Genomic DNA, 18,675 nt, shown 5'->3' with positions numbered 1-18,675 from the left:
GTAGCAGAAAGAGAGGAAACCTCAGTAGTCAGTAGAGGTAGAGAGAGAAAAAAAGGAGTCGTGGAGAGAGAAGTATTTATTTGGGAATAAAGATATGGGCGGGTCGTCTGCCCTTTTCTTTCCTTCTCTCCCCCTCAGTCGCCTCTCTCATTTGCATCCTTCACCATCTCTTTCTCTCCCCAAAACCGGTAAAAAAGTCTCTCTCTCTCTGTGCGTGTGTGTGTTAAGTTAGGTTTAGATTAGTTTAACAAAAAAAAAGGAAGATTGTTGTAAATTGCGTCGGATTTCTTTTTTATCTTCTGCAAAACCCTAGCTTTTTCGACGCAATTTAACAACTTTATGTGTTTTTTTCTTCCTTTTGAGCTTTAATTTATTCTTCGTTTGTATTTGTGGGATTTCTTGAAGTAATTTAGTTTTGGGTGTTGTGAAACTAGACAGATATTTTAAGAACAAGTTCTAGAAGATTTGTTTCCACTACCAACACACCATCAATTTTCACCATGGTTAGTAAATTCCAACTTCGAACAACTCTGTTTTTCAAATTTTTTTTTCTTTCAAAAACCCAATTCAATGGCAATATTAATTTATTTCTAAATCACATTAAAACAGGATGAAGAAATTGTGGGGAGTGTCAAGCAACAGCTCTCAAAATTATTTGAAGTATCAATTAGAGCTACACTCCCACCTGAGTTAGTCGTGGAGCCATTGGTTGCAGCTTCAGCAAAGTTTGGAGATTATCAATGGTATTAATGAATTTTATATTTCTTTCTTCGTTTAGATTTACTATTTGTTTCTTGTTTAATTAAGTACTTGTTTATGTAATAAACAGTAGATTTGTAAAGTTATTCTTTTTTTTTGGTTAAAAAATCCAGTATGAGTTTTTTTTTTCTTTCTTGATTCAGTAATAATGCTATGAGTATATTTGCGAAGATAAAAAACAAATCATCTGAATTCAAAGGTCCTGCCGCAATTGGACAGGTAAGACTGATCTTCTTTAAAGGTCTCTTTTTTGTTGTTGTTTTGAATATAATAATTTGATTTTTTACTATCCGGGTGGTGGAGTAGTGGTTCAGTGTCCTGGGTTGCTTTTCAGCATAGTGACAAAAATCTGCAATTTTTTTTAAATCGCGATTAAATCACAATTTTAATAGTTATCGATTAAAGCACGCTTTTTTTCCTTCAAAAAATCGTCAACTTTTTGGAAAAATCTTGGTTAATCTAGATTTATCATTTTTAGCATTTTTTTAAATGTTATTTTATCATTTAATATATGAAATACATATATATATATATATATATATATATATTTTTATGCTTATTATTATTTTATTTTTTTGGTTTATCTGATGTTTTATTGACTTTTGCCAAATTTTTCGGAAGTTTTCTCTTGTCGAATTATTTTTGAACCCCGATTTTGTCACTATGCTTCCCAGAGACGTTAGATCGAGTCCTTATATTATATGTAGGGTCCCGTTCAGCAGCCAACGTTAAGGAGCCAACGCCTTTGTCTTATATGGGTTAGAAGTTTTGGAATGAGCTGATTTTTTGTGGTTTAGAATTGTGGACCGTTGATTTTTTTAGGTTAATTTGTGAACCAATTTTTATGGCGTTGGAAGTTTCAAATTGGCCTGATTTTTTTTAGGGCGATCTTCTCACCATAGAGACTACTCTCACAAAAGATCAGCCCAATTCAAAACTTTTAAGCCATATAGGACAAATTTTGGATCCCAATGTTGGCTGTCGAACGCTACCATATATATATATATATATATGGGTCGCCTTCAGGGGACAACTACAAGTGACAAATGTTTTTACATCTATCGGATGCCATCCATTTTACAAGATCCGAAAAAATGGATGGCATCCGTGTGGTTGTGTAAAAATAGTTGTCAGTTTTAGATGTCCCCCGAACACGTGCCATATATATAAAATTTGATTTTGGGAATTCACAATTTTGCGGATAGGATCTGGATTGCTTACTGTAAATTATTGTTTCTGTTCTTATGTTTTTTATGTAGGCTTTTGTGAAGAACCTTCCTCCATCTGAAATGATAGAATCCTGCTCTATTGGAGGACCTGGGTTTGTGAATATTGTCTTGTCAAGCAAATGGATAGCTAAGGTGCTATTGTACTTTACAAAAAAATTAAGTGATTTTTTTCTGTGTTATTTCATCATTTTATGAGATTTTATTTTTATTGGGATGATCCTGTTTCTTGTACAGAGTATACAAAAGATGCTAACAAAGGGTATTGGAATTTGGGCACCGAGGCTCCGGGTGACTAGAGCAGTGGTTGATTTTTCTTCTCCCAATATTGCAAAAGAAATGCATGTCGGTCACTTAAGGTCTACTATCATTGGAGATACTCTTGCTCGCATGTTGGAGTTTTCAAATGTTGAAGTTCTTCGGCGAAACCATGTTGGTGATTGGGGTACACAGGTGCACTACTTGTTGAAACTCTAACCATTCTTAGGTTAAATTGTGTACCAGTTTATAGCAAAGGCTTAAGCCATGTGCTTGTACTATCATATTTTTATTCCTTCATGCACAATAGAGTTGTTCTCTAGCTTTTTTATGGTCTTTCAGATTGTCTATATTATCATAAAGGTAGATACAAAATTTGACTGTAGGTCAAGTGTTCAGAACCTCACGATGCAATGAATTCCTTGGGGCCACTCTCTAGGGTCCGGTTGACCCTTGACTCAACTAGTTGCATGTAGGACTTTCTGAGGGGGTGGTGCGTGTGACCGTGGGATTAGTCTCACCCAAAAGGTGGGGATACCCACAATAAGAAAAAAAAAAAAAAAAAAAGTAATCAGTTTTTGTTATTATCTCTTTAGGATATAAAGTAATCAGTATCATAGTCACCAAATTTGACTACTTATTGAAAAATCCATGATTAAATTGTGAATTTTTTCCTTCACCATTTAAATTCCGGTTTATTGACATTTTCAATAGGCCACGACTTGTCAAACTTTGAAATTAGATCAAGAACTTCACAAGTAAATTGTGAACTTCGTAAACAAATTAGAAAAAAAAATTAATAGCACTATTTTAATATTGTTTTGGTAATCTGGGGGTATGTCAGCTTGGATAAAATTTCAGCATTCCCTTATCCATTCGGATGATTAATTAGTAAGAGGAGATGACATTGATAAGATGATGGTGACCATTTTACCGATGAAGCATTAGAGGATGAGGATGCTAATGAGGTTGACATTAAATTTGATGATTTTTGGTCAGTTGATCAATCCTAACTTGTATTCACGATTGTAATTTTTTTAAAATATTTTGAACAATATAAATCTTGAATGTGTTGCAGAATGTGGTTGCATTTTGTGGATGTATGGATGATATTTGGTGATTTATCAATATAGTTTAATATAGGGATTTTATGATATAATATAAGAACACTACTTAGTAGGAACTACTGCACAACCTTAACCCTAGCCTGATATTTTCCAAATTTTCTCGATTTTTTCCCATTCCCCTTGCCAACTTGTGAAACCCAACTTGGTTACTACGGTCTGTATGGATGCATATACCTTTTATGTCCGTGTTTAAATTATTACTTGTGTTTTGCAGTTTGGTATGTTGATTGAGTTCCTCTTCGAGAAATTTCCAAACTGGGAGGATACAAAGGGACAAGCCATTGGAGACCTACAGGTGAGCCAAGAATGTTTCTAAATTGTTTGGGTTCAGACATCTTGTTGATTTTTATTATTTTCTCCATGAAACTTAACAATCATGTTATCAAAAGCATTTCTTTGATGTGAATTTGAATTTTGAATCAGGCTCTTATGAAGAATATGTGAATCATGCTCTTAGAATGAGTGGAGTTTGGCCCTTTTTTTTTTTTCCTTTTGTTTTGTATTGAATAAGTATGAGTGGAGTTTACTTTGAAAATGACCCTCAACTGACGTGCTCTCAAACTGTAAATGATTTTGGAGAACACCAGTGATTTCATAGGGACACCACATTGTCACTTTTTAAGTGGTTCCTGACAGGAGTTCTTTGGGGCTTAGGAATTCTATGGTGGCTGGTATGTTTTCTGGTGGCTGCCTGGGCAGTTGTCCGTAGTAGTTGTCATCTCCTCTCACTTGTGGGAGTGAGATTTCACCGGATGACTTCTAGTTGGCATTGTGCTTGAGGGCTTGTTGGTAGAGTGTTGAAATATTTGTTGTTGGGAAGCTTTGTCATCGTTGTTCTTCAGGAAATTTGCAGCCAGGGCTGCAAATGTTTCTGTTGCAGTGGCAGCATCGGTGGGTTTTGGGTTGTTTTCATGTAACAACTATATTTTATTGTTCTTGCAATTATTAGCAATCGGTGAACAGTTGGAGTTATTGGATTGTTATTGTTTTTCTAATTTGATTAGTACTTCACAGGCATTCTACAAGGCATCAAAACAGAGGTTTGATGCTGATCCTGTATTTAAGGAAAGGGCTCAACAGGCTGTAGTTCGCCTACAGGTGAACAACTTACTTTTGTGACATAGATTTGTATGAAATTGATCTTTGTGATACTAACCATATATTGTACCAATTTCTCTATTCATGTCTTAACGTCCCTGAATTACAAATATGCTTAATGACAAGTACTATTACTATTCTTTTAAAAGAGAAAAGGATCAATGCTTTTCATTGTTGTTTTTTGTTGAATTTATCAAACTTTCTTAATATCTTTCCATAATTCAACATGTATCATAGGGTGGAGAAGCCAAGTATCGCAAGGCATGGCTCCAGATTTGTGAAATCAGCCGAAGGGAGTTTGATCAGGTCTATCAACGTTTGGGAGTTCATCTGGAGGAGAAGGTATTATTTGTTTTTTTCTTTCTTTTTGGTATAAGTATAAATTTATTAAACCAAATCAAAAAAGAAACAAAGCTAGAGGATGAGAAATCCACAGGAAAACAAGCAAAAAAAGAAAGGAAAAAAGAAACCCAAAGCAACAAGAAGATTTGTTGGAATTACAAAGAGCTCAATCCATGTTGTTCTCATCGCTGCACTCTTTTGTGTTGGCTTCAAAAAGTACCTCTACAAAGATTTTGAAGGGATCTGTTCTCCACCACCCCCCCCCCCCCCCCCCCCAACACGCACACACACACACACACACTCTCCCCTTCGAGTTATGTATATTGAGCAAACGAAAATGTTGTATTCATCTGATCTTAGATAATTAGAGAAGGGTGTTGCAATCATAATTTACATTTGGGAACAACATGGTGATTATGACTGTTAGGTGATGGTTTGAGTTCCTTGACTGTGCTTTTGTTCGTACCAAAGTTGTATCCTACTCTCATGGCTATAAAGATGAAGATGTCACATTTGAAATACTTCTTCTTTGAACTGTGGTAGATTTTTTATTCTTTATTTTTATTTTTCTTTTCATTTCTTTTTTGAGGTGGTGGTTATCTATTCTCTGTTGGAAAGGTTGGTACAAGTGTTGATATGACATTGGTTTAGGTACTTAGACATGCTAATGTCCTAAAAACATGTATAGTGTACGTTGGTATGCATATTCAGTTATTTGGTGGCTCTCTTTAATATATTGAGAAAAAACTATTCATGAATGATCGTGCGGTCATACTTTCCTTGTCTCATTATAGTTTGGCTGCTGATGTTATTTATTCGATTTTTTGGAAAGAGAACAATGAAGTGACGTGTAAAATTTATTTATTTATTTTTTGGCTAGGGTGAAAGCTTTTATAACCCATACATTCCTGGGGTTATGGAGGCCCTGACTAACCAAGGGTTGATTGAGGATAGTGAGGGTGCTCGTGTTATCTTCATCGAAGGGAAAAATATACCTTTAATTGTTGTGAAGAGCGATGGTGGGTACAACTATGCTTCGACTGATCTAGCAGCTCTTTGGTTAGTTTCTGACAATTAAATTGCCCCCTATTGATAGTATACTTTAAATTTGTAATGCTCATCCCTGTTCTTATTTGTCTTCTTAAGACTTCTGTGCAACAGGCTCACATATTAGGGATTATCAGTACACTCCTATGGTGGCTTTTATTATTTCTTGTCTGTTTCACACAAGGCATAAAATGGGTCAGATTTTATCTGAAATCCGAGTGTTCCAAATATATAAAAAATATATTATATTTTTATGTTTTTCAAAATATCTTTTTCCTACTACTTTAACATAACATGAATTCTTATAGAATAAAAGAAAAAGAATTATAGTAGTAAAATAGAATAATATTGTAATTAGAAAAGAATATAGCAATATTCTACAAAAAAAAAAAAAAAAAAAAAAAAAGAAAAGAATATAATAAGAAAATGTTGAAAGGTCTGAAATTATCCAACTTGAATCAAGTAAGTTGGTCAGGTTGGATCCAGATTTAGTGAAAGCAAAATGGTTCGGAGATGGTTTTAGCTAATAGGATCCGAGTCGGATTCAGATACCAATATGAATAAAAAATTTGGATCTAGATATGGATATACTCAGATCCGCCCCGAATCTTACCCATTTTAAGCCCTAGTTTCACGCCCGGGTTATATCATGAGCAATTGCAATTTCCATCAAGCATAACTGTTTTTTGTTTCGTTCACGTGTTTTTCATTTTATGCATTCCCCAACTGTCGCGTATTACTATTTACTAGTGACTAGAGCTTAATATATATTCATCGATTAAAGATGGATCAAAGTCATCTTGAATGCTTTTGGAACTTGCAGTCAAGTTGTACATCAGAAGTGTTGATGGTTTCTCAGTTGCTCCAATCTGTGAATTGCATATTGAGACATTGAACTTTATCTTTGACCCGGATCATGTTGGTTGAAGTAAAATCACGAGTTTCTTATATGCATAAAATTTTAAATGTTCTGTAGATGTGTTTGTCCATGGTTCAAAACAATGAATATATATTGGGTCTTGGAGATAATTCAGCTGCAATGACCATGTAAGCTACCTATGGAATTATATTGGATGGATGCATTTTCTAATGCCACCAGAAAGTAGTTTGATTAACTTTTATTCAATGTTGTGTAAGGAGCTAAGGATGCTCATGGTAATTCCACACTTGGGTTAGACCTGTACTTTTTGTTTTTTTTTTTGCAGTCTGCACCCTTTTGCAGATCACATTATAAACTTTTACTCACATGTTGCGGAGCTTTATAGACTCATTTTTTAAGACATTTCTTTTTGGATAAGTATAAATTTTATTGAAAGAAAAACAGAAGGAGGATGAGATTGTTAACATATATAATGTTTTATCTCTGTCCTTTTTGGTCTTTTCCGATTTCTATGTATCTCATATAAATAGGAAGTAAAGGAATAAAGAAAAAAATCTTTTCTCTGGAATTTTTCTCTTCTTCGCTCACTCTCTTTTTCTCCAAACCCTAGATTAAATCTTTACATGGTATCAAAGCACAAGAAGATCACGAGGGACCAAGAATCGAAGAGAACTGTACTTGAAAAGAACCTTAGGGCTGTCGCTCTCCATTTTTCAGATTTGTAGGGTTGTCTCCCTCCATTTTCCAGATCTCTAGAGCTGATGCCCCCCATTTTCCAGTCAGCAGGGACTGCTGCCCTTCACTGTTCAGACACTAGGTGCTGTCCCACTTGGATCTCCAACAAATAGGGCTGTTGCCACTCATTTTTGGTGCTGCCGACACCCAGTTTTCAGCCATAGGGGCTGTCTTCACCATCAATAGGGCCCTTGCACCCCACCAAAAATAAGATCTCTGCTGCTAAATCCTTCAAAGGTCAGATCTCTTCTTCTTGGGCTCCGTAGGACTGATCTGAACTCATCTTTTGGCTGTTAGAACCCATGTCACGGTTGTAATAGCCCTAAAGATCAATAAACAATTGTTTTTTGTTACCTAGAATGGAGAGTAGAACCAAGTCCAATGTTGGAGTAGTTGCTTAGTGTTTCCGAGTAGTACACACTTGTGATTTGGATTTTTTTTTAGAGTTGCTTTTCACCTGAAGTCATGTCAGAAGTCACTTTCGGACAATGGGTTTGGATCCTCACAAGTCAGAAATGAAAATCCCAATCTCCAGATCACCACAATCAAACTCGATGCCACAAATTATTTGGAATGAGCTCAGTATGCAAAGTTGACTATCCATGGGAGAAGAAAGGCCCATTATCTTAATGGGTAAGAGAAACAACCTAGTCCTTTACATCCCAAGTACGAACAATGGGATGCGAAATTTTTTTTGCTTGTCTTGGTTGCACTTAATGCAACCTCAGATTAGCGGAGGATATTTCTTCTTGAAAACATCCCAACAAATCTTTGGGTCAGTGACTCAGACCTATTCCCAGGCTCAGAATAGTGTTAGGATTTATTAGTTGGGACAGAACATATCCCATCTCATATAGGGGGATAAGACATTGTCAGGCTATTTTTTTGAGTTGCGCAATATGTGGGAAGGCTTAGATGACTGTGCACAATTCAATAAGCATGTTGAGAAACAACGTACCTTCCAGTTTCTAGCCGATTTAAATACCGGGTTTGAGATGGTACGAGTTCAAATTTTGAATAGAGATCACCTTCTTTGAATACAGTTTACTCATATGTTCAAAGTGAGGAAAGCTGACGATTGGCTATGGGACAATTGAATAACTTTGTGAGTGACAGATTTGCCATGGTAGCCAACAGACAGAGTGGAGGACAATTTTCAGGGGGTAAAATTTGGTAAATCTATACAGGGTGCATCCACACAGGGATTCAATGGTAGAGAGACTGAAACGTGATAATTGTGGCAAATTTGGTCACATTCGAGTAAAGTGTTAGGACTTGATAGGTCTTCTCGAATAATTTTAGCCTAAGAGTCGTTCCTCTGCAGCCCATCATGCTTCTAGTGTTGACGTGATAGATAATCCTCATAGTTTTGAGATGTTGACTTCGATGGTAAATTCACCATTCTCTCAGGATGATATTGTTCGACTTTGGGCTCTATTGGATGGTTCCACTGCGACTTCTTTTGCACAAGCAAGTATCTTTGCTTCCGCTCATCATGTTTCCTCATCTCAGTCCACTTCCTGGATTATTGATTCAGGAGCTTCAGATAACATGACAGGTATATCATCTTTCTTTCAGTTTTATGGTCCTTGTTCAGGCAAGGATAAAGTCCGTCTAGCTGATGGTTCCTTATCATCCATAGTCGGTAAAGGAATCATTACAGTTCCTAATAGTTTTCTTTTGTCTAATGTTTTACATGCTCCTAATCTTACTACTAATCTCGTGTCCGTTAGTAGTGTTACAAAAAATCTTAATTGTTGTGTTACCTTTTTTCCTTCTCACTTTGTCTTTCAGGACTTAGCGACGAAGAAAGTGATTGGCAATGGTTGTGAAGCAGATGGTTTGTATCTTCTCGACATTCCACTATCTCAACATCTTTCACAGACACATGTGTCTCAGAGTAGTGGTAATAGTAGTAGGGAAGTCAATAAATCCCGGACAATGCCATAACATATTCGATTGGGTCATATCTCTTTTCAGTATCTACATTGTTTATTTCCTTCTATATTTCAGTCCATGTCTTTGTTAGAGTTACAATGTGAAGTTTGTGAATTGTCTAAACATTGTTGCTCATCTTACCCAACAAGTTTGAATAAAAGTTCTTCATTTCTCTTATACATTCTGATGTTTGGGGCCTTTCTATGTTATTTATTTAGTTATTTTGTCACTTTTGTGGATGACTATAGTAGATGTACATGGGTGTATCTGATGAAAACTAAAGATGACGTCTACTCAATATTCACAAACTTTCATGCTATGGTCCTCACTCAGTATGGCAAGAAGATCAAGGTCCTTCGATTATACTTCAAGAATTTTGTGTTGGTCAAGGGATCGAATAACAAACCTCATGTGTCTCTACACCCAACATAATGGTATTGCGGAAAGAAAAAATCGTTATTTGTTGGAATTAAGGAGGGTCCTGTTGATTGGGTTACATGTCCCAAAACATTTTTGGTCTGAGACAGTCCTTATTCTGTACGACTTGTTATACCATTAATTGTACTCCCTCAAGTGTCTTGAACTTTCAACCTCTTTTGACAACTCTTAATCCAGATCGACCTTTATTTTCAGTGGTTCTATGAGTGTTTGGATGTATTTGTTTTGCTCATATCTTTGGCCATGCATGTACTGAACTTGATTCTAAGGCTATGAAGTGTATATTCCTTGGTTACTTCAATTCTTAAAAGGGCTATATGTGCTATCATCCACCTACTTGTCGTCGTTTTGTTTATGGATATCACATTCTTTGAGGACCAGCCTCACTTTCCTAGTTCTTACCCTCATCTTATTCAGGGGGAGTGGTTTCTTCCATCCATCAATTGAGAACCTCTTCCCGAGGTATCTTCTTCAATTCCATTGCCCATTATTCCCGACTCTACTGTAGAACATGTGCAACCAACCACATCAGCACTTAATTTTTTTGGACGCACCTACACAAGGAAGGGGAACAAGCCATTGTTGATGCACCATGTCTCCATAACTTCATCTCTGACATCTCTAGCTCCTAATGTGAATGTTTCGATTGCTTGCCGTAGAGGTAAATGTTCTTGTACATTGCACCTTATTTCTTAGTTTATTTCATATCATAGTGTCTCCTTATCGTTCCTTTGTAGCTACCTTGTCTTCTATTTCCGTCCCCTCTAGTGTGAAAGAAGCTCTCTCTAATGCCAAGTGGAAACAAGCCATGAATGAGGAAGTGAGAGCCTTAGACAAAGACAATACCTGGGTGTTAGTGCCTTTACCACAGGGGAAGCAATCTGTTGGGTGTAAAAGGGTTTTTACAGTGAAGTATAAGTCAGATGGTTTGATTGACAGGTACAAGGCTAGGTTGGTTGCTAAAGACTATGCATAGACTTATGGCATAGACTATTAGGAGACATTTTCTCCTGTTGCAAAGATGAATTTCATTCATGTTCTACTCTCTTTACCTGCAATTTATCTTGAGAACTTTACCAATTAGATGTGAAGAATGCATTCTTGCATGGTGAGTTGTAAGAAGAAGTATACACGGATGTTCCTCTGGGAGTTAGATTTTTCAATGCTGATGGAAAAGTGTGTTGGTTAAAGAAGTCATTATATGGTCTCAAGTAGTCACCGCGAGTATGGTTTGAGAGGTTCAGATCTATTATGTAGGATATGGGCTACAAACAGTGTTAGTTTTATCATACATTGTTTGTGAAACACAATGGCAATAAGACTATAGTTTTTATAGTCTACGTTGATGATATTGTTATTATAGGGAATTGTCCCCCTGAGATACAAAATTTGAAGAAAGGGAGAACGATTTTAAGTTAAATATCTTGAACCTCTCTATTTTCTGGGTATTGGGGTGGCTCGCTCCAAGACATGCATTTTTATCTCGTAACGGAAGTATGTCTTGGATCTACTTCAGGAAACTGGAAAACTTGGAGCACCGATTGGGAGAAAGTGATGGTGAAGTTTTGGAGGATATCAGTAGTTAATAACGTCTAGTTGGAAAACTGATATACTTATCTCTTACAAGACCAGATATTGCCTATACAGTGAGTGTTGTCAGTCAGTTCATGCATGCTACTCGTATGAGACATCTCAACGCTGCTTTACATATTCTTCAATACTTGAAAGGGTGCCCAGGAAAGGGGATTATTATTCCGATCGCATGGCCACATGAGAGTGGAGGCATGTACTGATGCTGATTGGGCAAGTTCAATTACTGATCGACGCCCAATTTAGGGGTGTTGCACTATGGTGGGTGGTAATTTGGTTACTTGGTGAAGCAAAAAAAATAATAATCTGTGGTTGCTTGCTCAAGTGCAATAGTCAAGTTCCGAGCAATGGCACTTGGTATATGTGAGTTGCTTTGACTGTAATTGTTACTACATGAGGTAGGATGCTAACCTCCCCAACCATTCCAGTTATACTGTGATAACAAGACAACCATTAACAAAGCTCATAATCTGGTACAACATGATCGCACAAAGCATATTGAGGTCGATCGTCATTTCATCAAAGAGAAGGTTACATCTGGCGAAATATGTACTATCTTTGTTACTCTCTTTGTATCTACGTCCCAACAATTAGCGGATGTCCTCAGTAAAGCCGTGGGTTGTGTTAGTTTTGATCATCTTATTAGCAAACTGAGTATGTGTGATATCTTTGCACCAGCTTGAGGGGGAGTGTTAACATATATAACATTTTATCATTGTCCTTTTTAGTCTATTCTTATTTCTATGTATCTCATATAATAGAAAGTAAAGGAATAAAGAAAAAAATCTTTTCTCTGGAGAATTTTTTTCTTCTTCTCTCACTCCCTTTTTCTCCAAACCCTAGATTAAATCTTTACAGAGATGTCTTCCTAAAAGAACAAGAAAGAAACCAAGAAGAACAAGCAAAACTAAAAAACACAAGTAGGCCTCTACACAACAAGAAGCTCCTCCCATCTAAACACAAAATCCTCGAAGAAAACCCCATCAAGATTTTTACTCAGTTAATGCCAAAAGAAGAGCAAGCCCAAAATCTCTAAAATCACATATCCTGTAGAATTCTCCTGAACTAGGACAACCCTTTTGTTCCTCTCTTTCCACAATCCCCAAGTGATGGCCCGTGGGTGGATCACTCCAAACTTTTTCTCCCTATGTTTGAAAGATGGGGAATCCGTAGATCATACTTTAATCCATTGCTCTTTTTCCCAAGGTATTTGGGCTTTATTTCTTACCTTGTTTTAAATGCATTGGGTTCTTCTTAAATCCTTCTTGATGATGTTAAAAGGGTGGCCTTACAATATCTTCTCTCATAAAAAGAGACATTTGTAGGATATTCTTCCTCCAGCCATTGCTTGAGGTCTTTGGAAAGAGAGAAATAACATGGTGTTCCATGGCAAGGAGAGTAATGAGCACATGGTGTTTATGGAAATCTTAGGGTTATTGTTTCTTTGGGCGAAGCTAAACAAGGAGTTCTTCGGGGTTTCTTTTGAGGATTTTGTGTTTAGATGGGATCATCTTTGTAACTTGTATTTTTGTTCTGGTGGGTCTTGTGTTTTTTCATCTTTTTTTGTTTTCTTGTTTGAGGGCTATTGCATCCTCTCCTTTGAACTCTCTTTTTGGTATTTATAAAATCTTTATACTTACAAAGAAAAAGGTGATGACAAAAGGGAGGATGACCCAAAGATAACTTTTCCTACCAGGGAATATGTTATTATTTCACTCAAGAAAAAGAGACTTGATAGACTTAGGAAGGACCCAATGCAACTGGAAGAGGAGAATAAAATGAGCCCAAATTTCTGAAACGAAAGCACAATTAATTATAATATGATTTCCACATTCCCCACTCTGTTTGACCACATTCTTCACTGTGTTTGATAACATGGGCTTCTATTTTCAGGTACCGTCTTAATGAAGAAAAGGTTGAATGGATAATATACGTCACTGATGTTGGTCAGTCGCTACACTTTGAAATGGTATTCAGTGTACGTATCTTCCGCCATCTCTACCTATGGAGCTGCTTGAATTCTACTTCTTGAACTACTTTTCTTTTTCTTCTTTCCTTATTATCCATCATAAGTAAGCTGTGATTAAATCTTTCATCTTGACATAAGGAGCATACTCCATTTGAGCTTTTGGCCTTAGTCCTTTTCTTGCAATTATTGATGCTTAGTATGTTATTGATTTTTGTTGACGTCTTTCTCTCATTTGATACTGTAAACAATTTTTATGTTTCTGGTGGTCATGTTATAGTAGTAGAAGCAGTTCTGCTTGTGTGAATTGCACTCTTCTGCTTAATAAAAATTGTCTCAATGCCGTCTGCACTTAAGGGTTAAAGGTGAAACTTACTTGGCACTATCCTATTTTAGGCTGCCAAACGTGCAGGTTGGCTTCCATCTGAAGATAATTCGTACCCAAAGACAAGTCATGTGGGTTTTGGTCTTGTTCTTGGAGATGATGGCAAGCGATTTCGAACTCGTAGCAGTGAAGTGGTTCGGCTAGTTGATTTACTTGATGAAGCCAAAGACCGCAGTCGAGCAGCACTTGTTGAGCGTGGTATATAACTGATCTATGCCTTTATTATTATTATTATTTTCATTTCTTGACATTTGGTTCTCTATATCTCACATACATTTTTAAATCAACTACCAATTTTTTATCACTCTTAACTTTTGACGCTACTGAATGTTGTGTATAATGTGTTCTATCTTTGACCAGGTAAGGCAGCAGAGTGGACTGCTGAGGAGCTCAAACAAACTGCTGAGGCCGTCGGTTATGGGGCTGTTAAGTGAGTTCCCTACACTTGTGCCCATTTTCAATTATACTCACTCTAGGAACTAGCCAAAATTTGTTTGTGGTGGCTTAATGGTTCTCTTATATTTATCATATTCATAGAATCCACATCATTCATCAAAAAAGTTTTTTTTTTTTTTTGGATAAGTATTATGGCTTAAGTTCAGATGGTAAATTGTTGTAGGAACCTTCTACCCAAGTCGCCATTCCTACTACTGCTTTGGAATCTTACTCTTGACCTTAGTGTCAAAAATGTCTTTCTTTTTTAAATCACATTTAAATGTGTTTTATCCATCTAGCAAATAAAATGTTTGCTCTGTAGACGTGTTTTTAACGTCCACGGCAGAAACATCTTTGGTGTTTCTGTGAGGTGAATTGTTGCTTTCTTGTTTGTTATTAAATATTACTGCAGGAGGCACATATTATATCCTTATAAAATTACTCATTATAATGGGATGCCAGGTCAATTTTCTTTATGTGATTAATTTTTGGAGTCACCTAATTTTTATTGTGGATGTTTATATTACAATATTCCTGAAACTGTTTCACACCCGAACTTTAAACGCATTCACTCAAGGACTTGGTTAATTTGTGTACAGCATTGAAGCTCCTTTTGTATCTGAGCATGTTTTCCTTGATCTGCTTGTCTTTTCCGTTTCTGACCTCCCTGTAATTTGTTGTTGCAACAGGTATGCAGACCTGAAGAACAACAGACTCACAAATTATACATTTAATTTTGATCAAATGCTTAGTGATAAGGTGTGTTTCTCTTCATTTTCAATGTACGATTTTGTAGGAAATTGTAGTAAAGAAGCGCACACAAGCACCTATACATCATTCCTAAATAGCAGTACTCTTTGATTCTTGTTTTTAAGTTCAAATTTTCTTTCATTTTCTTCTTAGCAATCTCTTCTTATTTCGGTGAACAGGGAAATACTGCTGTTTACCTTTTGTATGCACATGCTCGTATTTGTTCAATCATTCGGAAATCTGGTAAAGATATAGAACAGTTGAAGAATGTAAGTTCTTTCTTTAAGATATTTCCATGTGAAAAATTTATGTTGCACTCTCTTTGTTTGCAAGGGAATTGATCTTGGTTTTGGTTGCTGATTCGGCTATCACTGAAACTGATAAAATTTCATTCCTGCTTATAGCTAATATGCTGCCATGTTTATATGAACTGACCCATGATCATGGTTGTAAATCTTGTCCAAGACCGAGATGGCTCACCCGAGTCATCTCGGTATTGTTCAGCAACGAGACGGATATACAAGGGGTCCCAGCCTTCACACCATCTTATGAGATAAACAAGATAACTCGGATGATATTTTGAAAATCTCAGATGAGTCAGTAAAACACGGCTGAGTGAACCAGGATTTTGTAGATTTTGATTAAAATAATTGATTTTTTTAGAATTTAATTGTTTATTATATAAATAAAACATGATTTTATGATCAAACATCTTATATCTATCTTATTTTATAATAAAAAAAATTATAATTATTTTCATTTAAATATAAATAAATAAATCATTATAAACCAAGTTAAATGGCTTGTCTCGTCTGAGACAACTCGGTCTCATCCATGGACGAGAAGAGATGTCAAACCGGGTTTTGAAACCATGCCCATGATTGAGGCTAAAATATATTAGCAACTTCTATTGGTACTCACAAATCTAGGCAAACTTGGCTGAGATTTTAGACCATGATTGAGGGAAAAAGATTCTATGTTGTGAATTTGTTTCTCATATTCTATTTTGGACAGACCGGAACCATTGCTCTGGATCATGCAGATGAGCGCGTCTTGGGGCTACATTTGCTTCAATTTGCAGAGGTAGGAACCTGACCAACAAAGAAAATATTTGAATTTTCCGTCAATTCGTATTTTTCTTTGATTTATTTCTTTAGTTTGCATATTGGATTGCACTTTACTTAACCTATGTGTCGTACCACTGTATCCTCTCGAAGTAATTACATGGTCACCATGGCTTGCATGTAACTCTATATATGATTTCCAATATTTTAACTTTAATTTTCAGATCGTCGAGGAGGCTTGCACCAATCTCCTACCAAATGTGTTGTGCGAGTACCTCTATAATTTGTCAGAAGACTTCACAAAATTCTATACTAACTGTCAGGTAAGATTTCTCCATTCTTAAATCTCTCCATAACATATTTTTCTGTTTTTGCCGCTTGTTTTCCTCTCGGTCATGGTTTTGTTTTCTATATTATTGCTTTATGTATTTTAAGCGGGTCATCTTGTCCTCCTGTTTTCAAAATAAAATTTTGTACTTATTTAGAAAATAGAACACATACAGTTTAGTTGCTTGTAGACTGTGACAATTTCTTAACTAGGATTGGACAAACTAAGGAACTGAGAAGTTTTCTGATTCTTGCTTTGTTAAATTTAGAGAGATTCTATTGTCATACCAATTCATATGCAAGTCACCAAGAATTAGCACACATTTGGTGTGGGGTTAGGAAAAGTTGGTGTGGCAATAAAAGCTCTCTAAATTTAATGTTAGAAGTTCATACTGACGTAGTGGAAGCGTGTGAATCAATAGATTCGATAGATCGTGTTCAATGGAACACTCAAAATAAATTTGAATCAATAGATTTAATTGATAAACAAGCAATAACTTGAAAGAAAATAAAATATAAAGCTAAAAAAAGTAATTAAAAGAGAAAAGATAATTGAATTGATTATTTTCGGATTTGGAACTCTTTATATAGATAACTCCATCATGACAACTTGTAATCCAACTAAAATACTAAAAATTAATATTCCTAACCTATTTATAACATAATACGAACTTTCTAATTCTATTAGAACTCAAATTGGAGATTTCTAAGTACTAATTATCGTCTAAATAATAAAAACGAATTTAAAACAAATTAGAAACTAACAAAGAATTATATTCCTAACATAACTGTGAAATGGAAATTCTACTAAAAGTAGAAATAAAAATCATACTAGAAATAGAAATAGAAATTTAATAAAATTAAAAATTACTTAGAACTGTAGATGTCCTGCATCACATACTTTTCTTGAATATATCTATGAAAGAGGAAATGGGTTTTTATTGGGTCGGGAACGTGTTTATGTGTACATACTGTTAATTCTATAGCTTATTGATTCTTCTCGGGTATTTGGATGTGATGGGCAGGTTGTTGGGTCCGACGAGGAAACGAGCAGATTGTTGTTATGTGAAGCAACGGCCATTGTCATGAGGCAGTGTTTTTATCTCCTTGGAATTACGCCAGTCTACAAAATATAACAATATTATCATTTGAATTTTATTTTTGATACATTATATAATGTTTTATTACATTTGATATGGATTACATTATACAACACATGGTTTGTTAGAGAACTGCCATTGTTGACTTGGGAAAATTTTGGATTTGCAATCCATGATAGTTTTCAGGCTTGGTTATTAATTTTGGGGATAGTGGATTTGATTGAATGATTTAGAAGTGGCTTGTAACATTTTTTGAAATTTTGACTTCTCTCATGAGCATGAAATCCATGCCATACATCTAATTAAATTGATCGTATTTTGTAGTCTCTTAGAGCGTTCTCTTGATTTTTAATTGCTATACTCCTATGGCAGTATGACCCAAGAAGGTCAATTTAGAGCATGGTTTTAAATCTCAATCTTGTTCAGTGAACGATATGAATATACAAGGTGTCTCAGCATTCACATCATCTCGCGAGATGAACAAGTTGTCTCGGTTGATATTTTGGAAATCTCAGAGGAGTCGGTAAAATTTGTCTGAGTCAACTTGGATTTTGTTAGTTATTATTTTTGGACGGTAAACCCCCCATCGGATTAAATAAATAAACTTAGTCCTTGCAATGGTCATCCTGTTCCAAGATGCATTTTATTAAGGCCAGGGGAAATTCCTGAGGATACAAAGTAGTAGTTACTGTGGTAACCCCATGGGAGGCAAGGAAGTCAGTCGCTCAATTTGTCTCCCTATAGGTAAAAATTGGAGGGCCTTGATTTCATGGAGGATTCTTCTAACCTTCCAAGGGGTGATTCTGGCATTAATGATGCTTATTATATCAATAAAACATGATTTTATGAGTAAATATGTCGGCTTGTCTCATCCATCAAACTGAGTTTTGAAATCATAATGCTCCTGATTTTATTTTTATTTTTCTGGTTCTTGCTTCTAATTTAAATTTTTTTCTATTTATTGTAACTTTTATCATTTCTTTCAAAGGTGAGAAGTGCGAAGGCTGCGTTTGGATTGAGAGAAAAGGAGAGAAGGGAAGAGAAAATAAATGAATTTCTCTCTATTTCTCTTGTTTGGATTGTTTATTTAATGGGTAGAGAAGAGAAGAATCGAAGAGAATAGGAGAAAAAAAAGGCAAATTTTCTCACTCCAAAAATGATGAGAAGTGGAGAGAAATCTTTTAAAATATTTTATAATTTCAATTCTGCC

General features: G+C 35.7%; 1 protein-coding gene across 3 annotated transcripts; it reads left to right on the top strand.

Annotated features, from left to right (window-relative positions):
• On the top strand, window positions 1-17,723 carry LOC147388700 (arginine--tRNA ligase, chloroplastic/mitochondrial-like). Of its 3 annotated transcripts, none has more exons than XM_086417637.1 (18): window positions 1-188; window positions 439-503; window positions 610-743; window positions 903-978; window positions 2,019-2,120; window positions 2,223-2,438; window positions 3,585-3,665; window positions 4,385-4,468; window positions 4,706-4,810; window positions 5,691-5,869; window positions 13,332-13,416; window positions 13,801-13,987; window positions 14,150-14,219; window positions 14,914-14,983; window positions 15,154-15,243; window positions 15,989-16,057; window positions 16,263-16,361; window positions 17,391-17,723. In XM_086417637.1, exons 1-18 carry the CDS (start codon window positions 95-97, stop codon window positions 17,499-17,501), a joined length of 1,917 nt encoding a protein of 638 aa, XP_086273763.1. In that variant the 5' UTR covers window positions 1-94; the 3' UTR covers window positions 17,502-17,723. The 3 variants fall into 3 exon arrangements, with proteins under 3 accessions (XP_086273763.1, XP_086273762.1, XP_086273764.1); XM_086417636.1 differs by having other exon boundaries at window positions 1-196; window positions 435-503; XM_086417638.1 differs by having other exon boundaries at window positions 31-188; window positions 435-503.
• The last annotated feature ends 952 nt before the right edge of the window (window positions 17,724-18,675 follow it).

The sequence above is a fragment of the Akebia trifoliata genome, chromosome 12 (assembly GCF_017979445.1).
Source record: "Akebia trifoliata isolate Shusen 1 chromosome 12, ASM1797944v1, whole genome shotgun sequence".
NCBI classification, from domain to species: Eukaryota; Viridiplantae; Streptophyta; class Magnoliopsida; order Ranunculales; family Lardizabalaceae; genus Akebia; species Akebia trifoliata.
This window is presented reverse-complemented; position numbering and strand designations above follow the sequence as displayed.

What these genes read in the sequence shown, in the direction of transcription:
- LOC147388700 (XM_086417636.1), top strand. Translation starts at nt 95, where the DNA reads ATGGGCGGGTCGTCTGCCCTTTTCTTTCCTTCTCTCCCCCTCAGTCGC. An exon ending in AAGCCATTGGAGACCTACAG is followed by an intron (nt 3,666 to 4,384) that starts GTGAGCCAAGAA and finishes AGTACTTCACAG; the next exon opens with GCATTCTACAAGGCATCAAA. An exon ending in AATTCTATACTAACTGTCAG is followed by an intron (nt 16,362 to 17,390) that starts GTAAGATTTCTC and finishes TGTGATGGGCAG; the next exon opens with GTTGTTGGGTCCGACGAGGA.